A 20,129-nucleotide genomic window follows, 5' to 3' on the forward strand; every position below is an offset into this window, starting at 1 on the left:
GAATTGTTATGATCCGACAGTCTAACTTAATCATATATGATTAATTATAACACGAATATATAATACTGTGTAAAAAAAAAAATTCAAACAAATAATATTATGTAATAAATAAGAATAAGGTGAATATATTAAATAAACCCTATGGAACACTTGATTAATTTTATTGATATGAACTTGTCTTATCTTCTCACAAATTATCTTATCGATTTAAACCTCACTAAACTTAACTTTACTTATTTAAATAAACTTATTAACACTTATATTTCAGTTATAAATTGAACTAGGGTGATTTATATCATAACTTATCTAAACTTATTTTTTAACTAATCTTATTTTGAACTTATCAACCTAACTTAATGAGTAATGATTAGATGAACAGGTAAAAATTAAACCTACAAACAAAAATAAGATGAATAAAACATAACCTAATTATTTCGAATTCTAGGCTATAGAACCGGGTAGATTTAACAAAACTTTTACCGGGTCGGAGATTTTCGCATTACTCACTCGCTACTACGGAGTGGGTCCTTTACCTTATCTAAACATACAATAAGCTTTGTATGCCTTTTGCTATGCTTTAATCTAGGGTAAAGTAGTGTAGACTTAAATTGGCAATTCAAAGTATAACATTACACGTACGTAACGAAGCCTCCATCACCACAAACTTTTGCTTTTGTGAAGTGATAATCATGCACCGGAACAAGCTTTAAAAATGTTCAACACGAAATTGTTACTATACTATTTTAAGGGTTTATTAATAAGTTAAGCAATTAACAACCAAACAGAAATGTTACTAAATTAATCTAAAGTTAGTGACTTTCTTAGTTGAAAAATAAATGTTTTAAAATGACTAGTGAGATCATTAAAATCCATTTAGATGGAAAAAAAACGAGGGAAAAAAAGAGAGATAAGGAAAGAAATTTAGTGTAGTGAAAGGTAACATGAAAGATCCTTAAATAAATTAGATTAATTAATTATTTGTAACTTTTTTTGATAGTGTGCTTGGACGCATGGTCTTTTAGGTGATGGCTAAAGTGTACTATGATAAAATGATCATGTCATAAAGATAACCATATAATTTTGTTGTTGTATGTAGTGCCACTACTGTACTACTAGTTTTGGTGTTACATTATTTCTTATTGAGTTTATCTTAACTAAACATTTTCCTTATAACATTATATTTGATGGAATTGTGAAAGGGCAACATTATAAGTACGTCCTTTGTGTATATAATATGTGATTTATTCTTTGTAAAGCATCCAAGAATAAATCGAGTACTTTTTGTGATATCATTATATATTAACTAAGCGTTCTAACTTCTAAGGATCGAAGTGCAACTGATCACATTTGATAGAATTGGTAGGAGGGTAATTAGTTTGCGAGTTCGTTAAACTACTATTGTCATATAGTTTTAAGATAATTTCCCTTAATTAACTTGTATATTTATTCATGAGCGACCTCTCACCCGATATATAGCAGACTTTCCAACAAGTATATATAGAAAATAAGGATGTATAACTTAGGAACCCAATGTGTGTAATGTACTTGCATTGTATCTGATAATATGTGTGGCTCATAAACCCTGTCTCACGTTAGCTGTTACGTAGCAATACCTTATGATACGCTATTCCGCGCCATGCACGGTCTAGCCGTGGCGAAAAGACCCTAATGCGAGGCCTCATGCAGTCATGCTAGTGGTATATGTAGTTTTCTTAGCATATACTTGTATATGATTTATATTATTTCCATGGTCACGACGGTGCTTTGGAGTACAGAAATATTATTATGTTATTATGTAACCTATAATAAAGATTTCAGAGTTTGAAACAAAACACATTTTTTTGATATAATTCGTATAAGATTATTAACGATTTATTAGCTATTTAGATATACCGTACCATTCATATTGATGTCTCTAGCTTTTTCCCTATTTTGTCACACATTGAATCGATTTACTTATGTCAAATGAAGGGAATAAAGCTAAGTTTGACAGCAAAGAGCTCAAATTATTCAGAAGATGTAGACGGAAGTATTGGAGCAGTCTTCTAACAATGGTGTTTTCGGTGTTGGGTGTTTTGTCCCACATTGGAAGGAGGCCGGAATGTTTATGAGTTGAGCAATCACAAGTTTAATCTCGTCTCAATTCGTTAACACTACACCCTATGGTTACACCTTTGTCTTCCTAAGAATTTGTTTCATCTGCAAACATATCGATCCTCTTTTACCATATGTTAACTAACAAATATCTACCAACACACCACACATATTCCCATTCAATTTAGAATAGTGAAATACTCTCTTTTTATCATTTATCTTCGTTTAGGACTAATAGTGCAATAGTAGTATCAATTATTAACGAACTAATCAGTAATGTCGTAAATTAATAAGGGTGATTAAAGAATTAGAAAAGTCCATGGGAAAGGGAAATGGTGATAACATCAACATCATAATCAAAGTAAAAAGAACCAATACTAAAGTGCATGGGTATAGTTTATGCAATTTTAATGACTTTTTGAATCTCAATTCTTACCTAACGAAATAATATGAGATTAACAAGCTAAGGTATCATGGAATACAACGTATAATCGGATAGCAATCCATAATTAGTTAAAGAAGGTGCACTAATAAGAAAGAGAAACGTAATTAGGGAATTATTCTTTTACCAATCCAGTTCTAATAACCTAATTATGTGCTCACTTTAATCAGTCCTACATATAATACGACGTGATTATTCGTTGTGGTAAGTAGTTAGCTTTACTTAGTAATATTATTAATAAAAAATCCTTGCATGAAGGCAATATGCCTAGCAAATTTTAAAAAGAGAATATATGCATGTCATTTTCTGTCGAATTGAAGCTATACAAGTATATAAATGTGCTCAAATAAAATGTGCTTCACGTGATTATTATCCTCTTTATATCATATATATTTATATGTATTAACCTTAATTTTAGAAATATTTGGTATTCCTTTTCAATGCATGTATTTGAGCACAAATGATTTTGACTATACCCTATAAAAGAGTTAAGTATAAAATTGGGGTCTATCTTTTTAAGTTTTTCACCTTTTGATACCTCACTTTTTTTTTCCACCGTTTGGGACCTCAGGAGTACTTTCTGGCCAAAATTTAATTGGATTGAGTTAAAAAGATAGTCCTTTGGATTAAAAACTTAATCCCCCTAAAAAGTAGCCAAAAAAAGATAGCCCCCTACTAATTCAATAACAAACCCAGATTAGTTATATCTTTTTATGCCATCAATTGTTCTATTTTATTTTTCTTTCCCTTTTTTTTTGTCGATGATTATAGATTTATACACCATGAATGTATAGTTGTATTAATCCAACACATTTCCGATTACAATGTTTGATGATTATAATTAGTGTCGACAGAAAAAAAAAATCGGTTTAGTGTTAAGGGTTTTCAACATGTTTAATTAACGAGTCAACATGGTACGACATGTTTAATTGAATTTAACCTGCTTAATTAAATAGGTTGGGTTAGTGTTGAGATTCCCAACACCAAATTAGCACGACTTAATCTGTCTAAGAAAAAAATCTCAATGCTTAGCTTTATGGAATTATTGATTAATATATTGCATGTGACTAATATTTTTTCATATAACATGACACGAACCGGACACGAAATATGCGGGTTAATGTCAAAGATTTCTAACACGTTTAATTAAAAAGGTCAACACAACACGACACATGCATTAAATGGGTCGGGTTAGTGTTGAGGTTCCCCAACCTGTTTTGTTTCTGACACGATCACGAACACAAACACAACACGATTGCCGGTTCTAATTATAGTAGAACAATCAATTTTATCAGCAATTATTTTTAGAGTAGAAGTATTACAAGTATAAAGTATTAGTCTATTTTTAAGAAATACGGCTAGTTTCCACATAAAAAAAAAAATACGGCTAGTTCAGTTCTAATTATAATAGAACAATCAATTTTATCATAAAGCAATTATTTTTAGAGTAGAAGTATTATGAGTATTAGTCTATTTTTAAGAAATATGGGTAGTTGTTCAAAAAAAAAAAAAGAAATATTGGGTAGTTTTTGGATATGTATCAGTTTAAAAAAAAATTGTAGTTAATTTTGTTCGGTAATTATGGATGAGATAAAGATTTAAGGGCCTATGTATTTTTGGAATTGACAGAATTTATGAAGGGACTAAGTTTTTTTGCCAAAAATTAATTGAAGGGACTAAGTTTTTTTTCCAGGTGAGTTAAAGGTGGGTTACGTAGCCGGATTGTTAACTATAGGTCCTAAAAGGTGAAAAAAAAAACACTAAGGTCCCAAAAGGAGAAAAATGTAAAATTTTAGACCCCAATCTTATTCTTAACTCTATAAGAGAACTACGTACTCTTACAAAAAAAAAATATGAAGTAATAATATTCCAATTTATATATTGAAATCAGTACACATTAAAATGAAACTAACAAGATTCCACATATGTATAATTTCTCTTATATTAATCAATTCGGAATTTGTCTCTATTACTAGAACAAACAAAAAGAGTAATATGTATGCAAATGCAACAAATGATAATTTAAAATGGTTTCGCGGACTCATGTTGTCATTTATGCATTATTCTTATTCACAGTTACCTTTTTGTTTTTTAAAATACATAACACATATATATATATAGTGATATGCATGCTTAGGTTATAAGCCTAATTTAAATTTTTTTAATTTATATGTAAACTATTTAGGTGTATACTTATCAATTAGCTATAGGGTGAACTTAATTTGATTTTTGAGAGGGGAAACGAGAGGGGGAAGCTTTAATGATAATTAATTAGCACATTAATGAAGGCGAGCTGATATCTTATATATAATTTAAGAGTCGTTTTCACGTGAAGCCTTCAAAACCCCAATACTCAAATCTCATGTATTTTAGGGTTTTTTTTTAAAAAAAAAAATCTTTTTAAAAGAAACATCAATTACTTCCTTCATAAAAATAAATAAAAATATAAATAAAAATAAATAAATAAAAATAAAAACTGAAATGTCAAGTGTTGTTGTCTCGTAGCCTGGCTGCGAGACTAGCTTTATATATTAGTGATATGATATTAGATTTACAGAGTAACTTATTTGTTCGTTATTCATATGTAATTTGTCCAGCACTTAAAGAAAAGTGAACGAAAATAACATTTATTCCATATGTAATTGTTTAGGGTTCCCCTTTGAACATGCTTGCTGATATTCCACTGTGGGGAAAGCCATCTCCTTCAGTTGCACTTCATTGTGATTCACAAGCTACGATTGTTGTTGCACACAACCATGTCTATAATGGGAAGAAGGGACACATTCGTCTGAGGCATAAGGCCGTCAGAAATTTGTTGTCTGAAGGGGTGATATCATTGGACTATGTTAAGTCCGAAAAGAACATTGCAGATCCGTTGACTAAATGCCTATGTAGAAAACTAGTTTTGAAAACGTCGGAAGAGATAGGGCTAACGCTCGTTGTATGAATTGTGAAATAGTGAACTCCTACTCACTATGAGTTCAAAGGGGAACATTATTATATAATAATTCGGAAGCACGGTTTTTATTTTTTGTCCATCTCCAGATGTTTGTTTTGTGCTTAGCTACAAATGAGAAAGAGGTTGAGCATATGGCTCTTAATGAACCCATATCCATATTTTTGGAGGTGTGTTGTAGCTCAGACTTGATGGGATTCACCTACTTAGGTGTGGAAGTGTGGCCGCTTCCTACGAGTATTTCGTGGGCTTATACTCTAGAGCACCTGTGAGCATCCAGGCTTGGACGTATGACCAGTATAATGCGTCACTTTTATTCGCAGCATTTCAGAATATTATACATGTTCAATTGTGTGGCTCAAAGTGACGGGTCCCTAACTCCCTATTAAGTTCAAGAAGAAGGTCACTTGGTAGGTGAGAGATCATAATTTGATGTCCACTATGTGTTAATTCAAGTCGTGAGACATTGACACTAATGCAATTGTTTTGTTTTGCCCAGAATCAATTTTTTTTTTCTTCTTCCTTTCTTTTTCATATCTTCGAAGAAGCAGTGTGGGATTGTTGGAAGTTCTTGATATAAAACAAGAGTGTTGGAAGAAAACAAGAGAGAGAGAGACTCACAAATGAAAGGGAAAAGGTTCCACATTGGTTGGGGGGAGAGGTTTTGCCTTGTTTGTATGCTTTAGTTTCTTAGCACTGCTTAGTTGAGTGACTTGGAGGTGGGTGTTGTACCACACACACACGCGCGTCGAGCCGGGTCGGGTCGGGCTCGGGCCTCGAGAGTTGGGGAATGCGCGGGTGTGGGTCCCTCTTATCTTTTTGGAGAAATTTTATTTGCTTTCTTTGTTGACAGAATATTCCTTCACATTTATTCCGATTTTGACTGTTGGAATTTGAATGTGTTCAACGATTAATTCCTTGATTATAGCTGGTCGTTACTCTCCTTGATTATTGCTCCACATTAATCGACTTAATCTGTACGCTTTTCTGGCCGAGCAGTTTCCTTCTTTTCTGCTCGCGATTTTCCCTTTGCTTCCTATTTATACTCGGCTTTTCTTCGGCCAAAATATACAACAATTCGTACCTCTATTTCTTCTCTAAAATACTAAACACTGTTCTTTATTTTTCTGGGCAAGTATTCTAAATTCCAGTCGGGGTTGTGAGTGCACATAAACTCCGGTGCCGTACTTATCCTGGAGGGTGACCGCTTCTTGTCTACTGCATCGGGAGGTAGCGCAAAATCGTATTTTAGGTCAGTGGTTCTCCACGACACGGCTACTGTCAGTTTTGGTTCACGCATCAAGAGATAAGTAATTTCTATTTTTTTGCTTATAGTATAACAAATAAAATCTAAAATAATTTATTGTTGTCATTATTGTATTATAATTACTCACATTAAATAAAAAAAAAATATTAAATCTTCTAAATCCTAAAATAAAGATAGAAAATTACTCAAAGTAGCACTCGGGGTAAAGTTCGGATCACACACTAATTTTCAATATATAAGAGATGTTTGTTTTCATAAATAAATATTCGTATATTGCATTACTTAGCTTATTAAACTTTTTATTATAAAAAATAAAAAGAAAAAGAAAAACTTTTTAACAAGGTAAATGTTGCGATAATAAATAAACAGATTTCTACCAAAAAAAAAATAAAACAGATAAAGTATACTTGTAATGAAACACCTCTCAATCAGGCACCCTTTATTTATTACTAAGGTTAATTAGTACAACATGAAGGAACAACTTAATAATGGAGAATGTACTAGTTCCTTTATAAGGAATGAAGATGACAACTTAAATGAGATAGAAGAAAGTGGAGATGAATAACTTTCTTAATTAGCTAACAGGCCTTACACCAAAATCTTAAACAAATGATGTAAAAATGGAATCAAAACCACTATACCAAACCATAAGGTGCAAGTACACAATGTAAGCACCACTCAGTTGATTTCTTAGCTGGACTCCATTTTCTTCCTCCCATAATCCTTAATTTTATTCCCGATCCGATTAATATCCATCTCCTAGTTCGGGTTAAAAAATAACACGTATTAATAATAATAATAATAATAATAATAAAAATTAGTTGTAACTTTGGAGATTATTTGTGAGAGATAAAATATTCCAAACTTGCAACTAATATGTAACGGAGGTAGTAATAAAATAAGAAGTATTTCGTAGTAGATATAGAAGGGTAGAACTTGGTAATAATAATACTCCCTACGTTTTAGAATTATTATCGACATGTTTGACTTTTTTTTCACTATTCAAATATTATTCTTGATCATATATTTTTGATAACATATTAAAAACAAATTTTATTATGAAATATGGTGTTAGAGTAGATGTTAATATAAAGTTTCATGAATTAATTATATAATTAAGGTCATATTAGTACATTGACATATATGCAAAGTGTAACCACGTCAATTATTTTAAACGATTTTTTCTCTGGATACTCCTAAGGTCATGTTTTAGGTAATGCATGGACATGCAGTTGAAGAAATTTATCAATTCCCCTTGAAAATAATGAATGATAACTTCACCCGGCCTATAAAAGATGTTCTTGTTTAATTTGAAAGTTTTGGTTACTTTGATCATATTGCTCATTGATACATAAGAACTAATATGCTCATGTAAAATCTTATTAGGTTGATTTCGATGTGAAGTTTCAATATACAATATTTTATACTCCGTATAATCTTTAATATAGAGTAAAACATAATTAAATATTTTGATGATAAAATAATCAGTGCGTTTTCTGTGTGGCTTTTCCGTGTGACCGGCTGACACACACTAAAACACTGATCGAGTAGTCTTCAACCGACCGAGTAATCCCTAGCCGATCAAATAACCTCTGACCAAATAAAACCTGACTGATTGAGTAATCCCAAATCAAGTAACTTCGACCATACAGTATGGCCAGCCACATATTAAATTTTGTGTAAAATAATTGCATTAAAAACACTATAAAAGCAAAGATAGCATTTATTGACTAGTAAGTAATTGGAGAAGATGTCATACAATTAAGGAAATAATCCCTTTGTCCCCCATTAAACTTTTTACTTGTCACAAATTTGCAATTTGCATGTTTCCTCATTAAACTTCCTACTCTCGTTTTGGATTGGGTCTACATTGTTAAAGGAACATTTCAACCAAATGCTTAAACTGATGGTTGAGGTCTAAAAATATGTTATATACTCTATCACGCTCCCTTACTTGAGAGCCCGTTGAATTTGAAATGTGGATACAACATGGACTCTCCTCATACCCAGCGTGAAATATTCCACTTGAAAGTGAAGGGTGGATGAAATTTGGACCCGTGACCTTTGTATCACGCGAGCGTGATACCATATTAAGTGAACTATTTTAACCAAATTTTAACTTAATAGTTAAGCTTAGGAATATGTTTTATACTCTATCACACATGATACATCATTGTTCTCGATCTACTTACCTTCTCATTATCTTTATCAATTAGAAAAAATTATACTACAAATTTCACATTCTATAAAACATAATTTGAAACTAATCTAAATCATATTCAATAGAACAAAAATATGAATATATGAATAAAAGAACGGAGAAAGTACGAACCAACTTTAACTAAGTACTTGTATAATAATTGTAGTACTTCATAACTATTTTCCCAATGTGTATGAGTCAAGTTATATTTTGGTAGTACACTTATAGTAGTAACTAGTAACCGCTAATGTGGAGGGACCCAATTGTTGTTTAAATGACGCATAGCTTTTGCAAAATGTTTCATCTTGTGCCATCTCACATTTCTTATGCCTTTTTATTTATATATAAACTTCCCCTGCTTTCCTCTGTTTTTTCCATCTTCTTCTCTCCTCATTAATTCACACCTCTTTATAAATACATTCATATTATATGATTCTCATTCTTCTTACTCAAGGCTGGTCCAAATTTCACCTCATATTAATTCATAGGAGTTATTCCTAATTTGGTTAGTTTTTCTTCTTCTCCTTCTCCTTGTTCTTTTTTGTTTTGATTTCCTTCCCTTTCTTCTTCTTGGGTTTTCCTTTTCACATGGGGTTTTGAAACTCAAATGCCACTTCGCTTCTCGAGATTTGATCTCGGGTTTTGGATATAACCCTCCAGCACCTTAACCAACTAAGCTAGCTGGCATGTATGGACTACTGTATCAATTTTGTCACGATATTTTTTAAGTTTATGCAATAATTCACAAAAAATAGAGGGGAAAAAAAAACCAAACTTTTTCCATGTGATTTCTTGCCCCCCAAAAAAAGGAAAAAAAGAAGAAAATCCTATGAATTTATGTGGTTAACATGACTTTTTTTTTTTATTTTTTATTTGTTGTTGTTGTGCAGGCTTAAAAAATAATACAAAATAAACTTGTTGTAGCAGCAAAGAATGGATAAATCTTCAAAGGGAGGAGAAAAAAGTGATGTAAACAAAGAAAAAAGAGGATGTAATATAGAAAAAAGCTATTTTGATGTGTTGGGATTATGCTGTTCATCAGAAGTTCCATTAATAGAGAAAATACTGAAACCACTTGAAGGAGTAGTTGAAGTTTCAGTGATTGTTCCTTCTAGAACTGTCATTGTTGTGCATGATATCCTCCTTATCTCTCAACATCAAATTGGTATGTTCGCTCTCTATCTCTCTCTTTATCTCTCTCTTCTTTTCGTAAACATCGAATTGTGAATTAGGGATGTCAATGGGTCGACACGAATAAAATTTAACTCAGAGTTTTGGGGTAGATTGAAATATTTATAATTGAGAAATGAGAAAACGGACACTTGTTACGTAACAAGAAAGAGTAATGGTATTTGATGATCTTTTTAGTAGCTGTTCTATTTTTTTATTTTTTTTTTATTTTTGCATTTTTCCTTTTTACAAATTGTTACTGTAATGTGTAAGAACACGTATGATACAATCTCACAATAATAATCATTTCGACCATTTAAAAAAGCTATAAGGATTTTTTGAATTATTTTCTAAAAAATTGTTACAAAGTTAAATTTATATGCTTTAACATCTTCTAAAGGAGATTTGATTGCTAAATCGAACAAGATTTCGCATGCTAATGTTTATCTTGTACGAGTATATGAATCGTAAAATACGATCAACTTTATGGTAACGTGTTAAGCAATGTCCGCCACTAGCCTCATATAACAAGACGGTGTCACACAAGACTCGACGCATTAGTTATCTCTACAAAATTAACAAATTCGAGAGTGAGAAATAGCTTAAATGATTAGCGCTTTTCTTTCGGTTTCAAGAGATCCCAAGATCAATTTTCACCTTATCCTTGTGGTTCTCTAAATACCCAAAGAAAAAAAAAAACAAAAATAACAAATTGAATTCTCTTAGAAATTTTTTGCCCACATGTTCAAATCTCTCCACTCTTATTTATAATTATTAATAAATATTAATTTGTATTATCTTTGTGATTTATTAAAAAAAAAAAAACTCTCTAAGAAATTTATTCGAGAATCAAATTGAAAAGGAAATAAAATCAATGTTAACTTATGGCAAAAAACAGCCAACAATAATGTGTCATTTTTGTGCACCGCTTTTTTCATTTGGAAAAGGAGAAAATTGTTTGACCACCCTTCCTTATCTTTCTAGTCTTTTCCTTTTGAAAAGCATCAAAAATGGGTTAGGCCAATAAAGAAAAAGAAAACCGTTTTTTATTTTATTTTTGGACATGTTGAAAACAAACTTGATGTGATGCAGAGATTTTTCAGGTTTAAATGCTCTATTTTTGATCATTTTGTAGTCATTATCCATTCATCATATTTGCATTTGTCACTAAGTAATACGGTGTTTGCCATGTTAAATTGGGTCACTATTGTATTTTCGTGACACCGATCTTAATGTAAAATTGGGTCACTATTGTATTTTCGTGACACCGATCTTGTGACTTTTTTTTCCCTTGAATTTCTCATAGGTAAACCTTTTATTTTCTTAGGAAAATTGTGCCTTGTTAAAATTAATTTGAAATGGAAAATAAAACACATGGAAATCGTACTCTTTGTCCAAAACGACATAAAATCAAGCATGATATTAATGGTTTTGAGCACGTGAAATAATCATTTAGGGTTTTTTTTTTTTTTTTTTTCTTCCTCCTGGGAGGGGGTAGGTTTAATTTGGTGTCACGTTTTCCAACCCATGCATGTATGACACGAGAAATGCGACCTATTCTCTTGCACTACGTGAAGCAAAATAACATCAATACATGTGATATTTTAATACCCACAAAATTCTTCATAAATGGTTGATGGAGACAAATAAAATGATGAAAATATATAAAGTTCCAAAATCTACTTTGTAAGTTTCTATATGTAACCTCAAAGTTGTGAAATACGGAGTACAATCTTTACTAATAGACCAATCATGTTGAAGTATATGCTGTCAAATAACACATATAAGTGTCCCATATTGGTTGAAGAAGAGAGAATTAATCACTTTATAAGCCTAAGGGGCTACTCCTCCTATTGCCATATGGTTTTGGGATGGAACTTCCTTTGGTCTTGTGAAATGGACTTGATCTCTTAGTTTGCGGGTACGGCTTAGACCTATATTTAACATGGTATCAGAGTCAGACCCATGGTTTGGGACCTTGAATTATATTCTACCAAATAACACATGTAAGTGTTCCATATTGATTGAATAAGAGAGAGTTAATCACTTAATAAGCCTAAAGGGCTGCTTCTCATATTGCCATATGGTTTTGGGATGGAATCTCCTTTGGTCTTGTGAAGTGGACTCTCTCACTTGGTTTGCGGGTGCGGTCCAAACCCATATCTAACAAAGTATTAGTTAGTAGTAATTGATATTCGACGAGTAGTACAAGTGTAGTACTACGTAGTGTACAACACCTCTTTCACATTCATTTAATTAATAATGTTGTTGGTAGTTGAGATTTAATACTAGAGGTTGCTTCTAGCTAACCTTGATTTTTATAAAATTCAAGAGGTTTTACTTATTATAGTCTCATGATCTTGTTAATCAGTGGGTTAACGTTAAAATATTAGTTTATCATCATGCATTCATGCTTAAAATGGGGATAAATTGTTGCTGAAAATTAGGCTAAAAATCTATAGAAAATTGCCCTAAAAGAAATATCATAATTCGTTTTGTATATTTTTCTATATATTCATTATACGGAGTGACAAATTAACGTGTGAATAGTGTAAATGTACAAAGATAGTGAATATTTCGTAGAACTGAATGGAGAGAGTATAATGCTGAATTCTTAATCTATAAAATAATACACGTATTTAATGCTAATCATCGCATTTCAATTCAAGGTAAGAACGTAAGATTGAGACTTTGACAATTTGGTTTGATAAGAGCCCCTAAAATGTAACCCTTTCAATTCTTAATGGTGTAACATTTATTTGGACCACCATATAAGAAATTAATAAAGATAAAGTAGCAATAATACACCGTTTTAAAAAAGTTAATGTGGGAAGATGCGTGACAAACTCCATTAAGCTAAAAAGGAGGGCAATTAATTTGTCATGTTTTCGAATGACTGCCTGACTAGTTTCGCACTAACTAGTTCAATAGGACAAATTATGTGTTATAATAATAAGTCTCACATTTTCATGTAGAATAATACTTCAATTCGTATTGATATTATTGCATGGTCCCAAATTATTATTACTACCTCTGTTTCATTTATTCCGTAGTTTGGATCAAATCTTGTTTGATGTACATCATTGGCCATCGTGGCTCCTTAAACATCAAAACAGTATACACGAGACCTAAGGTGTGTCGAGTAGTAATTTAAGAACATGATAAGGCCATAAGGGAAGTCATAGCAAGAACATGTAATGAATATTTTTAGTTGTACCCTTTTCATTTTTACACTAAGCATACGTAATACGGACTACGTAGTACTTTATTTGCTATTCCTGTGGTAAGGAAAAACATTTTTTTAGTGGAGATCTCGTTAAATTCGTCTCAACATATATTGTCAAGATAACATTTTTTTTTTTAAATTTTATTTATTGATATATAATAATTGATTGATGTTATGCACTCGCATGCTTGAAAAATGTAGGAAGTAGTTTGCTTCCCAAGTACAACGCTATCTCTTGGAACATTCTCATTTCTTAGAAAGTAATTTAAAGTACCTAGTGGCTCTCTAACATAATACTTGTGTACATTTCTTACGACAGTGAAGGCTTTGAATCAAGCTCGGCTAGAAGCAAACGTGAGAGTAATTGGGAAAGCGAGCTACAGGGGAAAATGGCCTAGCCCTTATGTTATTGCTTCAGGACTGTTGCTCTCGCTGTCATTTTTGAAGTACGTATACCACCCTTTCCAATGGCTAGCAGTTGCAGCGGTTGCTGTTGGTATTTGGCCTATTCTCATGAGGGGTGTAATTGCAATCAGAAATTTTACCCTCGATGTCAACATTCTTATGCTCATAGCAGGTACTGCATAATGCTGATATGATATATTCTAACTTTTGTTATCTGTGACATTGTTACATGATGTGGCTAGAGTTTGAGAAAGCATGAACGTTCCTCCTCCGTTGTATAGAGAATATTTACATTTATTACTAGTTCATACAAACAAATAAGTAGTCGTTTGGTTGACATAGAAATTTATGTTGTACATACTGCACAACTTGTATGAGCTGATCTGATCACTTGCTGACCGGTAAGAGTATAGGATGGTACATCGAGCTGTAGTAGCAGACCAACAGTACCACATGCAGTTCACTATCACCCTAGTACTTCTTTTTAGTTCCCGGGGCACTTTAAATTGTGGAGTGGTTTGCTTTTGTTTTATTCTGTTATTGTCCTCTTAAGTTTTTGGCCTCTTAAGTTTTTATCAATTTTCAAATTAAACTGAGAATGCTGGTGATCAGTGGATGCAGACTTATTCAACTGGCTGAGAAGTATTTTATCAGCTCTCCCAAAGTAATAATGTGCAATATTTCTGATATGGCGTTAGTGATTAACTAGTAATTTCTCTTCCTTTCTAAAATAATGTTAAACATGATTTTTGGCAGTGGTAGGCACCCTTGTGATGAGAGATTATACAGAAGCTGGTACTATAGTTTTTCTTTTCACCATCGCGGAATGGCTTGAATCAAGGGCTAGTCAAAAGGTTTCAACTCTACGTACTCTTATCATTTCCAGCTCAGTAATTATTTCTCTTGTGTTTTCATTTTGCATATTCCTTGTGTTTGATAGGCCATGTATGTCGTCGTTTTCACTTTTAGCCAAATTAGTTATGTAGGAGGGGTAAAAAGGTTTAATTAAGCATCAATAACAAGACTATGTGAGCTAAATTTTCTACATAAAAGCTCCTTTTTAAAAAAATATATTTTGTGAAAAAAAAAAATGCTTCCAATTGCTATGCTTTCTTGGTACAAATTTCCATATGAAATATTGGTATGAACATGCTACATCAACCTCATGCACTTATGAGCTGAGTTCAATATAAATGTGTTTTTCCTCCCCTCCTTGCGTGTCTCAGGCAACCGCGGTTATGTCATCACTTTTGAGCATGACACCTCAACAAGCAACTATAGCAGAAACAGGAGAAGTTGTGAATGTGAAAGATGTTAAGCTGAGTACTGTTCTGGCTGTTAAGTCGGGAGAACTTATACCAATCGATGGAGTAGTTGCGGAAGGAACTTGTGAAGTAGATGAGAAGACTTTAACTGGGGAATCATATCCTGTTCCCAAGCAAAAGGATTCTACCGTTTGGGCAGGAACTGTTAATGTAAATGGTAAGTTTCCTCCCTAGTCTTATAGTCTAGGATCTCTTCACTTTATATTAAGCAATTAATTACATTTATGAGTACATATATTTTCTGTTGATAACATTTCATATTAAAATAATAGGTTATGTCAGCGTAAAAACAACTGCCTTAGCCGAGGATTGTGCAGTCGCAAAAATGGCAAAGCTAGTAGAAGAAGCTCAAAACAATAAATCTAGTGTTCAGAGGCTAATTGATAGATGTGCAAAATATTATACACCAGGTTTGTTAATCCTGTTTTTTATTTTTTTTGTGGTTATATACGTATATGCTGATTTTAACTTGTACTGAACATATTTTTGCTGAATTAAATTGATATTTTACTAACCAGAACTTATGTGTACTGCTTAAAACTGTTTTTTTTTTCTTCTAATTCATCAGCGTGTTTGTCACACGTGTTTACTGATTTATGCAATCAAAATTTAACTTTAATTATCAAATCGGAGTTTCGCTGAAACCAATTTCCATAATTTGAAAAGAACATAACTGTAGTACCATACTGTAAACAACTGAATTAAGAGTGAAATTGGTAAAAAATGGTAGGTTCTTTTATTTCAGACTAATTCACATTTAAATGAGCATGATTTCAGTGTGTTTTTTTGGCTATGCATTGCAGCTGTTGTTTTAATATCAGCTGGTATAGCTGTAGTTCCTGTTGCAATGAAACTTCATGACAAGAAGCATTGGTTTTACTTATCACTGGTAGTTTTAGTAAGTGCATGTCCTTGTGGACTTATCCTTTCGACACCAGTTGCAACTTTTTGTGCACTTTCAAGAGCAGCTACTTCAGGGCTTCTGATAAAAGGGGGAGATTACCTTGAAATTCTTGCCAAAATTAAACACATCGCCTTTGATAAGACTGGAACTATAACAAGAGGTGAATTCACCTTGAAAGACTTTCGTTCACTTGCTGATGATGTTACTCTGACAACTCTAGTATACTGGTAGGTGTTTTATAGTTTTTGCCGATCTTTGACATGGATTTATTGTCCCTCATCTTCCTATGGTTTGTCAGTATTTGCATGAAAGAATATAGTGTATTACTTTAGTAATCCTTTACAGTTATCACCATATAATTTGATAAATTATCGATTGTTGTAGGGTGTCAAGTATCGAAAGCAAGTCCAGCCATCCTATAGCAGCTGTACTTGCTGATTATGGGCGACCTCAAGGCATTGAACCGAAGCCTGAAAATGTGGAAGACTTTCAGAATTTTCCAGGAGAAGGGGTTTTCGGGAAGATTGATGGAAGGGAAATATACATTGGAAACCAGAAGCTAGGCCGAAGGGCCAACTGTACAGTAGGTAAGCAACTGCTACTATATATTATTGTTTCTAATACATGTTTTTGTAAAGTTCTTAATGAACTTTCTGACTCAAATCTGTTTTGTATAATCAAATGTTAGCTTCAAATATTGTTCATGGTGATGATAGTATAAAGGAAGCGCGAACTTGTGGTTATGTGTACTCTGGAGGGGTTCTTATTGGGACTTTCAGTCTCTCAGATGACTGTCGATCAGGAGCTGCTGAAGCAATCAGAGAGCTGAAATCAATGGGCATAAAGACTGCTTTGCTCACTGGAGATACCCGGTCTACAGCGATGCGTGCACAAGAGCAGGTTTATTTTTGGACCTGACTTTCATAGTAATTGATTTAAACCCTTTATAGATACTTTTGCCAAGTTTAGCCTTTTCTAGCCTATTTACTCTAGTGCTTTGAAAGGGACTACTTCTACGGAAATCTTGATCGTAGTTGTGCCATCTACAGCTTCTTTATCCCTCAATTTCAGCTTTGTCTTTGGAAAATTCATCTTAATCTCCAGCTATTTCATTTAAAGGAAATGACTATACAGGGGACATACCAAAGCATCACAGGAAACTGTGATATCAATTCTGGACTGTAAGAGTATTTCTTTTGTAGTGTGAAGATATGAATACAATTTTCTGACTATAGGTTTCTGTGATTATTGCAGCTCGGAAAAACTTTAGATGCAGTTCATGCAGACCTTCTGCCTGAGGACAAGGCAAGAATCATAAAGGACTACAAGAAAGACGGACCCACAGCTATGGTTGGCGATGGTGTTAATGATGCTCCTGCATTAGCTACTGCAGATGTGGGTATCTCAATGGGAGTTTCAGGCTCAGCGCTGGCAACAGAGACAGGGCATGTGGTTCTCATGTCAAATGACATTAGGAAAATACCGAAAGCTATTAAGCTAGCAAGAAAAACCCGGAGAAAAGTGATTGAAAACATATTTATCTCTATCATTACAAAGGCTGGAGTCATTGCTTTTGCCATTGCAGGACACCCACTCGTCTGGCTGGCAGTTCTAGCTGATGTCGCGACATGCTTGGTTGTGATCTTCAACAGCATGCTTCTCCTACGGGGGTCAAGTCATACCCATGGCAGTAGCCGATGCTTTGGGATGTTCTCATCATGTCATTCTCATAAGACAGAACTCCATCATTCTAAAACAAGTCAGCAATGTTGCTCCAAAACTGCAGTGCCTCATTGCTCGGCTACTCCTTGTCACACAGCTAAACCTAAGTCATGTGGGTCCTCAAAATGTTCTTCTCAGAGTCACTCGGCTACTCCTTGTCTGGCGATTAATACCAAGGCATGTGGTCCAGCAAAATGTTATTCTCAGAGTCACTCGGCTACTCCTTGTCAGACAACTAATACTAAGTCATGTGGTCCTGTAAGATGTTCTTCTCAGAGTCACTCGGCTATTCCTTGTCAACCGACTGACACCAAGTCTTGTGGGCCTGCAAAATGTTCTTCTCAGAGTCAATTAGCTAATCCTTGTCAGACGACTAATCCTGACTCGTGTGAATCTGCTAAATGTTCAGAGAGTTGCGCGCCTGCATGTCAGACTACCGGCAGTACATCCTATTCCAGTGTTAGTTATGTGGATCCAATTGTCGGAGCACATGTATCTGAATGCTGTCAACCAACTAATCAACCGCATTGTCATGCAGATGTTCATGACACACATGATAAACACTGTCATTCTGCAGATGCTCATGATACACATGATACACACTGTCATTCAGCAGATGCTCATGACACACATGAGAAACACTGTCATTCTCCTGAACGCGCATCAGAGTGTGAGTCCAACGACCCACATAGCTCAAGTTGTTGTGAAGGGAACGTATGTTCTGATGACGATCATTGCCTTGACTTGCTTGAAAGCCAGGCTAGTTCATGTATCAAACATGATCACTTGGATTCGGCAGAGCATCATCATTTGGGGGTACATGCACATCATCATTCTGAACAGAAGAGTTCATGTTGTGAAGTCAATGATGGGACAAATAAACTGAAATGCCTAGACACAAAAGAGATAAGTCCTGTACAGTCAAGTTCTGTTATTGATGTGCTGCACAGCAAACATATGGACTCGAAACATGAACATTGCTCAAAATCCCATGATGTTCATGTTACACATCATCATCACCACCATCACCGTGTTTTGTCACATGGATCAGGCCATGCTAACGCAGTTGCCAAACACGCATGTAGCAGTTTGAGAAAGAGGGAGGTTGGGGCATGTTGCAAGAGCTTCAGGAAGGAGTGTTGCAGTGGTCCACAGGGTCATATTGGACCTGCTTTTGGAGGGCTTACAGAAATTGTAACAGAATAGTACGTGTGTTGTGTGTAGAGTAAAATGGGGTAAGAAAACTCTTTTTTTTCGTTTCTTTTTTTTTAGGGGATGGGTGTGAGACAATGAGAGCTATGACATTCAACCTTAATTTTCTATATAAAGTTGAAAATTTAGTTGTTTTTTTAGGTAGCCCCCTTTTTTGGGCAAGTTAACCAGGGGAACAATTCTAACAAGTAAATTTGGAGGAGCAAGTTCAGATGGAAGCTGCTGCATCCTGACCTGATTTCTCATATTGTCACTATTTGTTGATTTTAGTAAAGAGTGGATGGGCTAAGGAATTATTTTGCCAAGAACTCGCCCCGTCGCTAAACATCATTGTTCCATTTATCCAACTACTTCATTCATCTCAAACTGTCATTGAAAGCATGAACTTGGCTCGTTCGTTACATGTAAATACTTCATTAAATTATTAAAAAGTATAAAAACTTGTGGAAATAAAACATGTCAACCCTATGAGTCACACTTATCACACATTCACCTCACAACCAGTTGTATGCACAATAATAGAGTATTATAAAATATAATTAACACATGTATAACATATAATTAACACATGTATGAGTCACACTTATCACACATTCACCTCACAACCATATGTAGTGTGCGCTATCATATGAATTTAACTCGTCACATGTAAATACTTAATAAAATAATTATAAAGTATAGAAATTTATGGAAAATAAAATATGTTAACTCTACGAGTCACGCGCATCACACATTCAATTCACAACCAGTTGTATGTACAATGATAAGAGTATTATAACATACGATTGACACATGTATACGTGCATAAAAGTGTAAATGTATAAAAGATAATGTGCCATGAACTAGGCTAATGCTAGTCCCTTTCAAACCATTGGAGTCAATCCATATAGATTAGGCCCAATCCACATCTAACTTTTTACCTTATCAATTTGATGCTTTAAAGATAGAGTAATAAACAAAATGCTCTGGTCCATGGATATGATATATGATAAGCATCATTTTCAAATATGATTGCATTGCATTTCTACCTCTTACTCTATTTATTCCATGATCTTGTGTTGCAATAAGAGCCCTCCAATGCCAACCGTCTAATAATACCTGGCCACACATATTTCTTAATCTAGACATTAAAAGTCCTTTGCTAAATTTTAGTTTTGATTGAATTTCAACCAATTTTATGTTGAAATAGACAAATTAATAATGCAA

At 33.6% G+C, this 20,129-nt stretch overlaps 1 protein-coding gene across 2 annotated transcripts; it reads left to right on the forward strand.

Moving 5' to 3' along the window:
* The first annotated feature begins 9,282 nt into the window (after positions 1–9,282).
* LOC110692298 (cadmium/zinc-transporting ATPase HMA3-like) lies at positions 9,283–19,168 on the forward strand. 2 transcript variants are annotated; one of them, XM_021869300.1, is made up of 10 exons: positions 9,283–9,464; positions 9,850–10,124; positions 13,675–13,932; positions 14,517–14,614; positions 14,987–15,242; positions 15,358–15,495; positions 15,889–16,216; positions 16,374–16,576; positions 16,678–16,889; positions 17,244–19,168. In XM_021869300.1, the coding sequence occupies exons 2-10, from the start codon at positions 9,893–9,895 to the stop codon at positions 18,915–18,917; spliced, it is 3,399 nt and encodes a 1,132-aa protein (XP_021724992.1). In that variant the 5' UTR covers positions 9,283–9,464; positions 9,850–9,892; the 3' UTR covers positions 18,918–19,168. The 2 variants fall into 2 exon arrangements, with proteins under 2 accessions (XP_021724992.1, XP_021724993.1); XM_021869301.1 differs by lacking the exons at positions 9,283–9,464; positions 9,850–10,124 and adding an exon at positions 10,926–11,815.
* The last annotated feature ends 961 nt before the right edge of the window (positions 19,169–20,129 follow it).

This window comes from Chenopodium quinoa, unplaced genomic scaffold, assembly GCF_001683475.1.
Source record: "Chenopodium quinoa cultivar QQ74 unplaced genomic scaffold, ASM168347v1, whole genome shotgun sequence".
Lineage (NCBI taxonomy): Eukaryota > Viridiplantae > Streptophyta > Magnoliopsida > Caryophyllales > Amaranthaceae > Chenopodium > Chenopodium quinoa.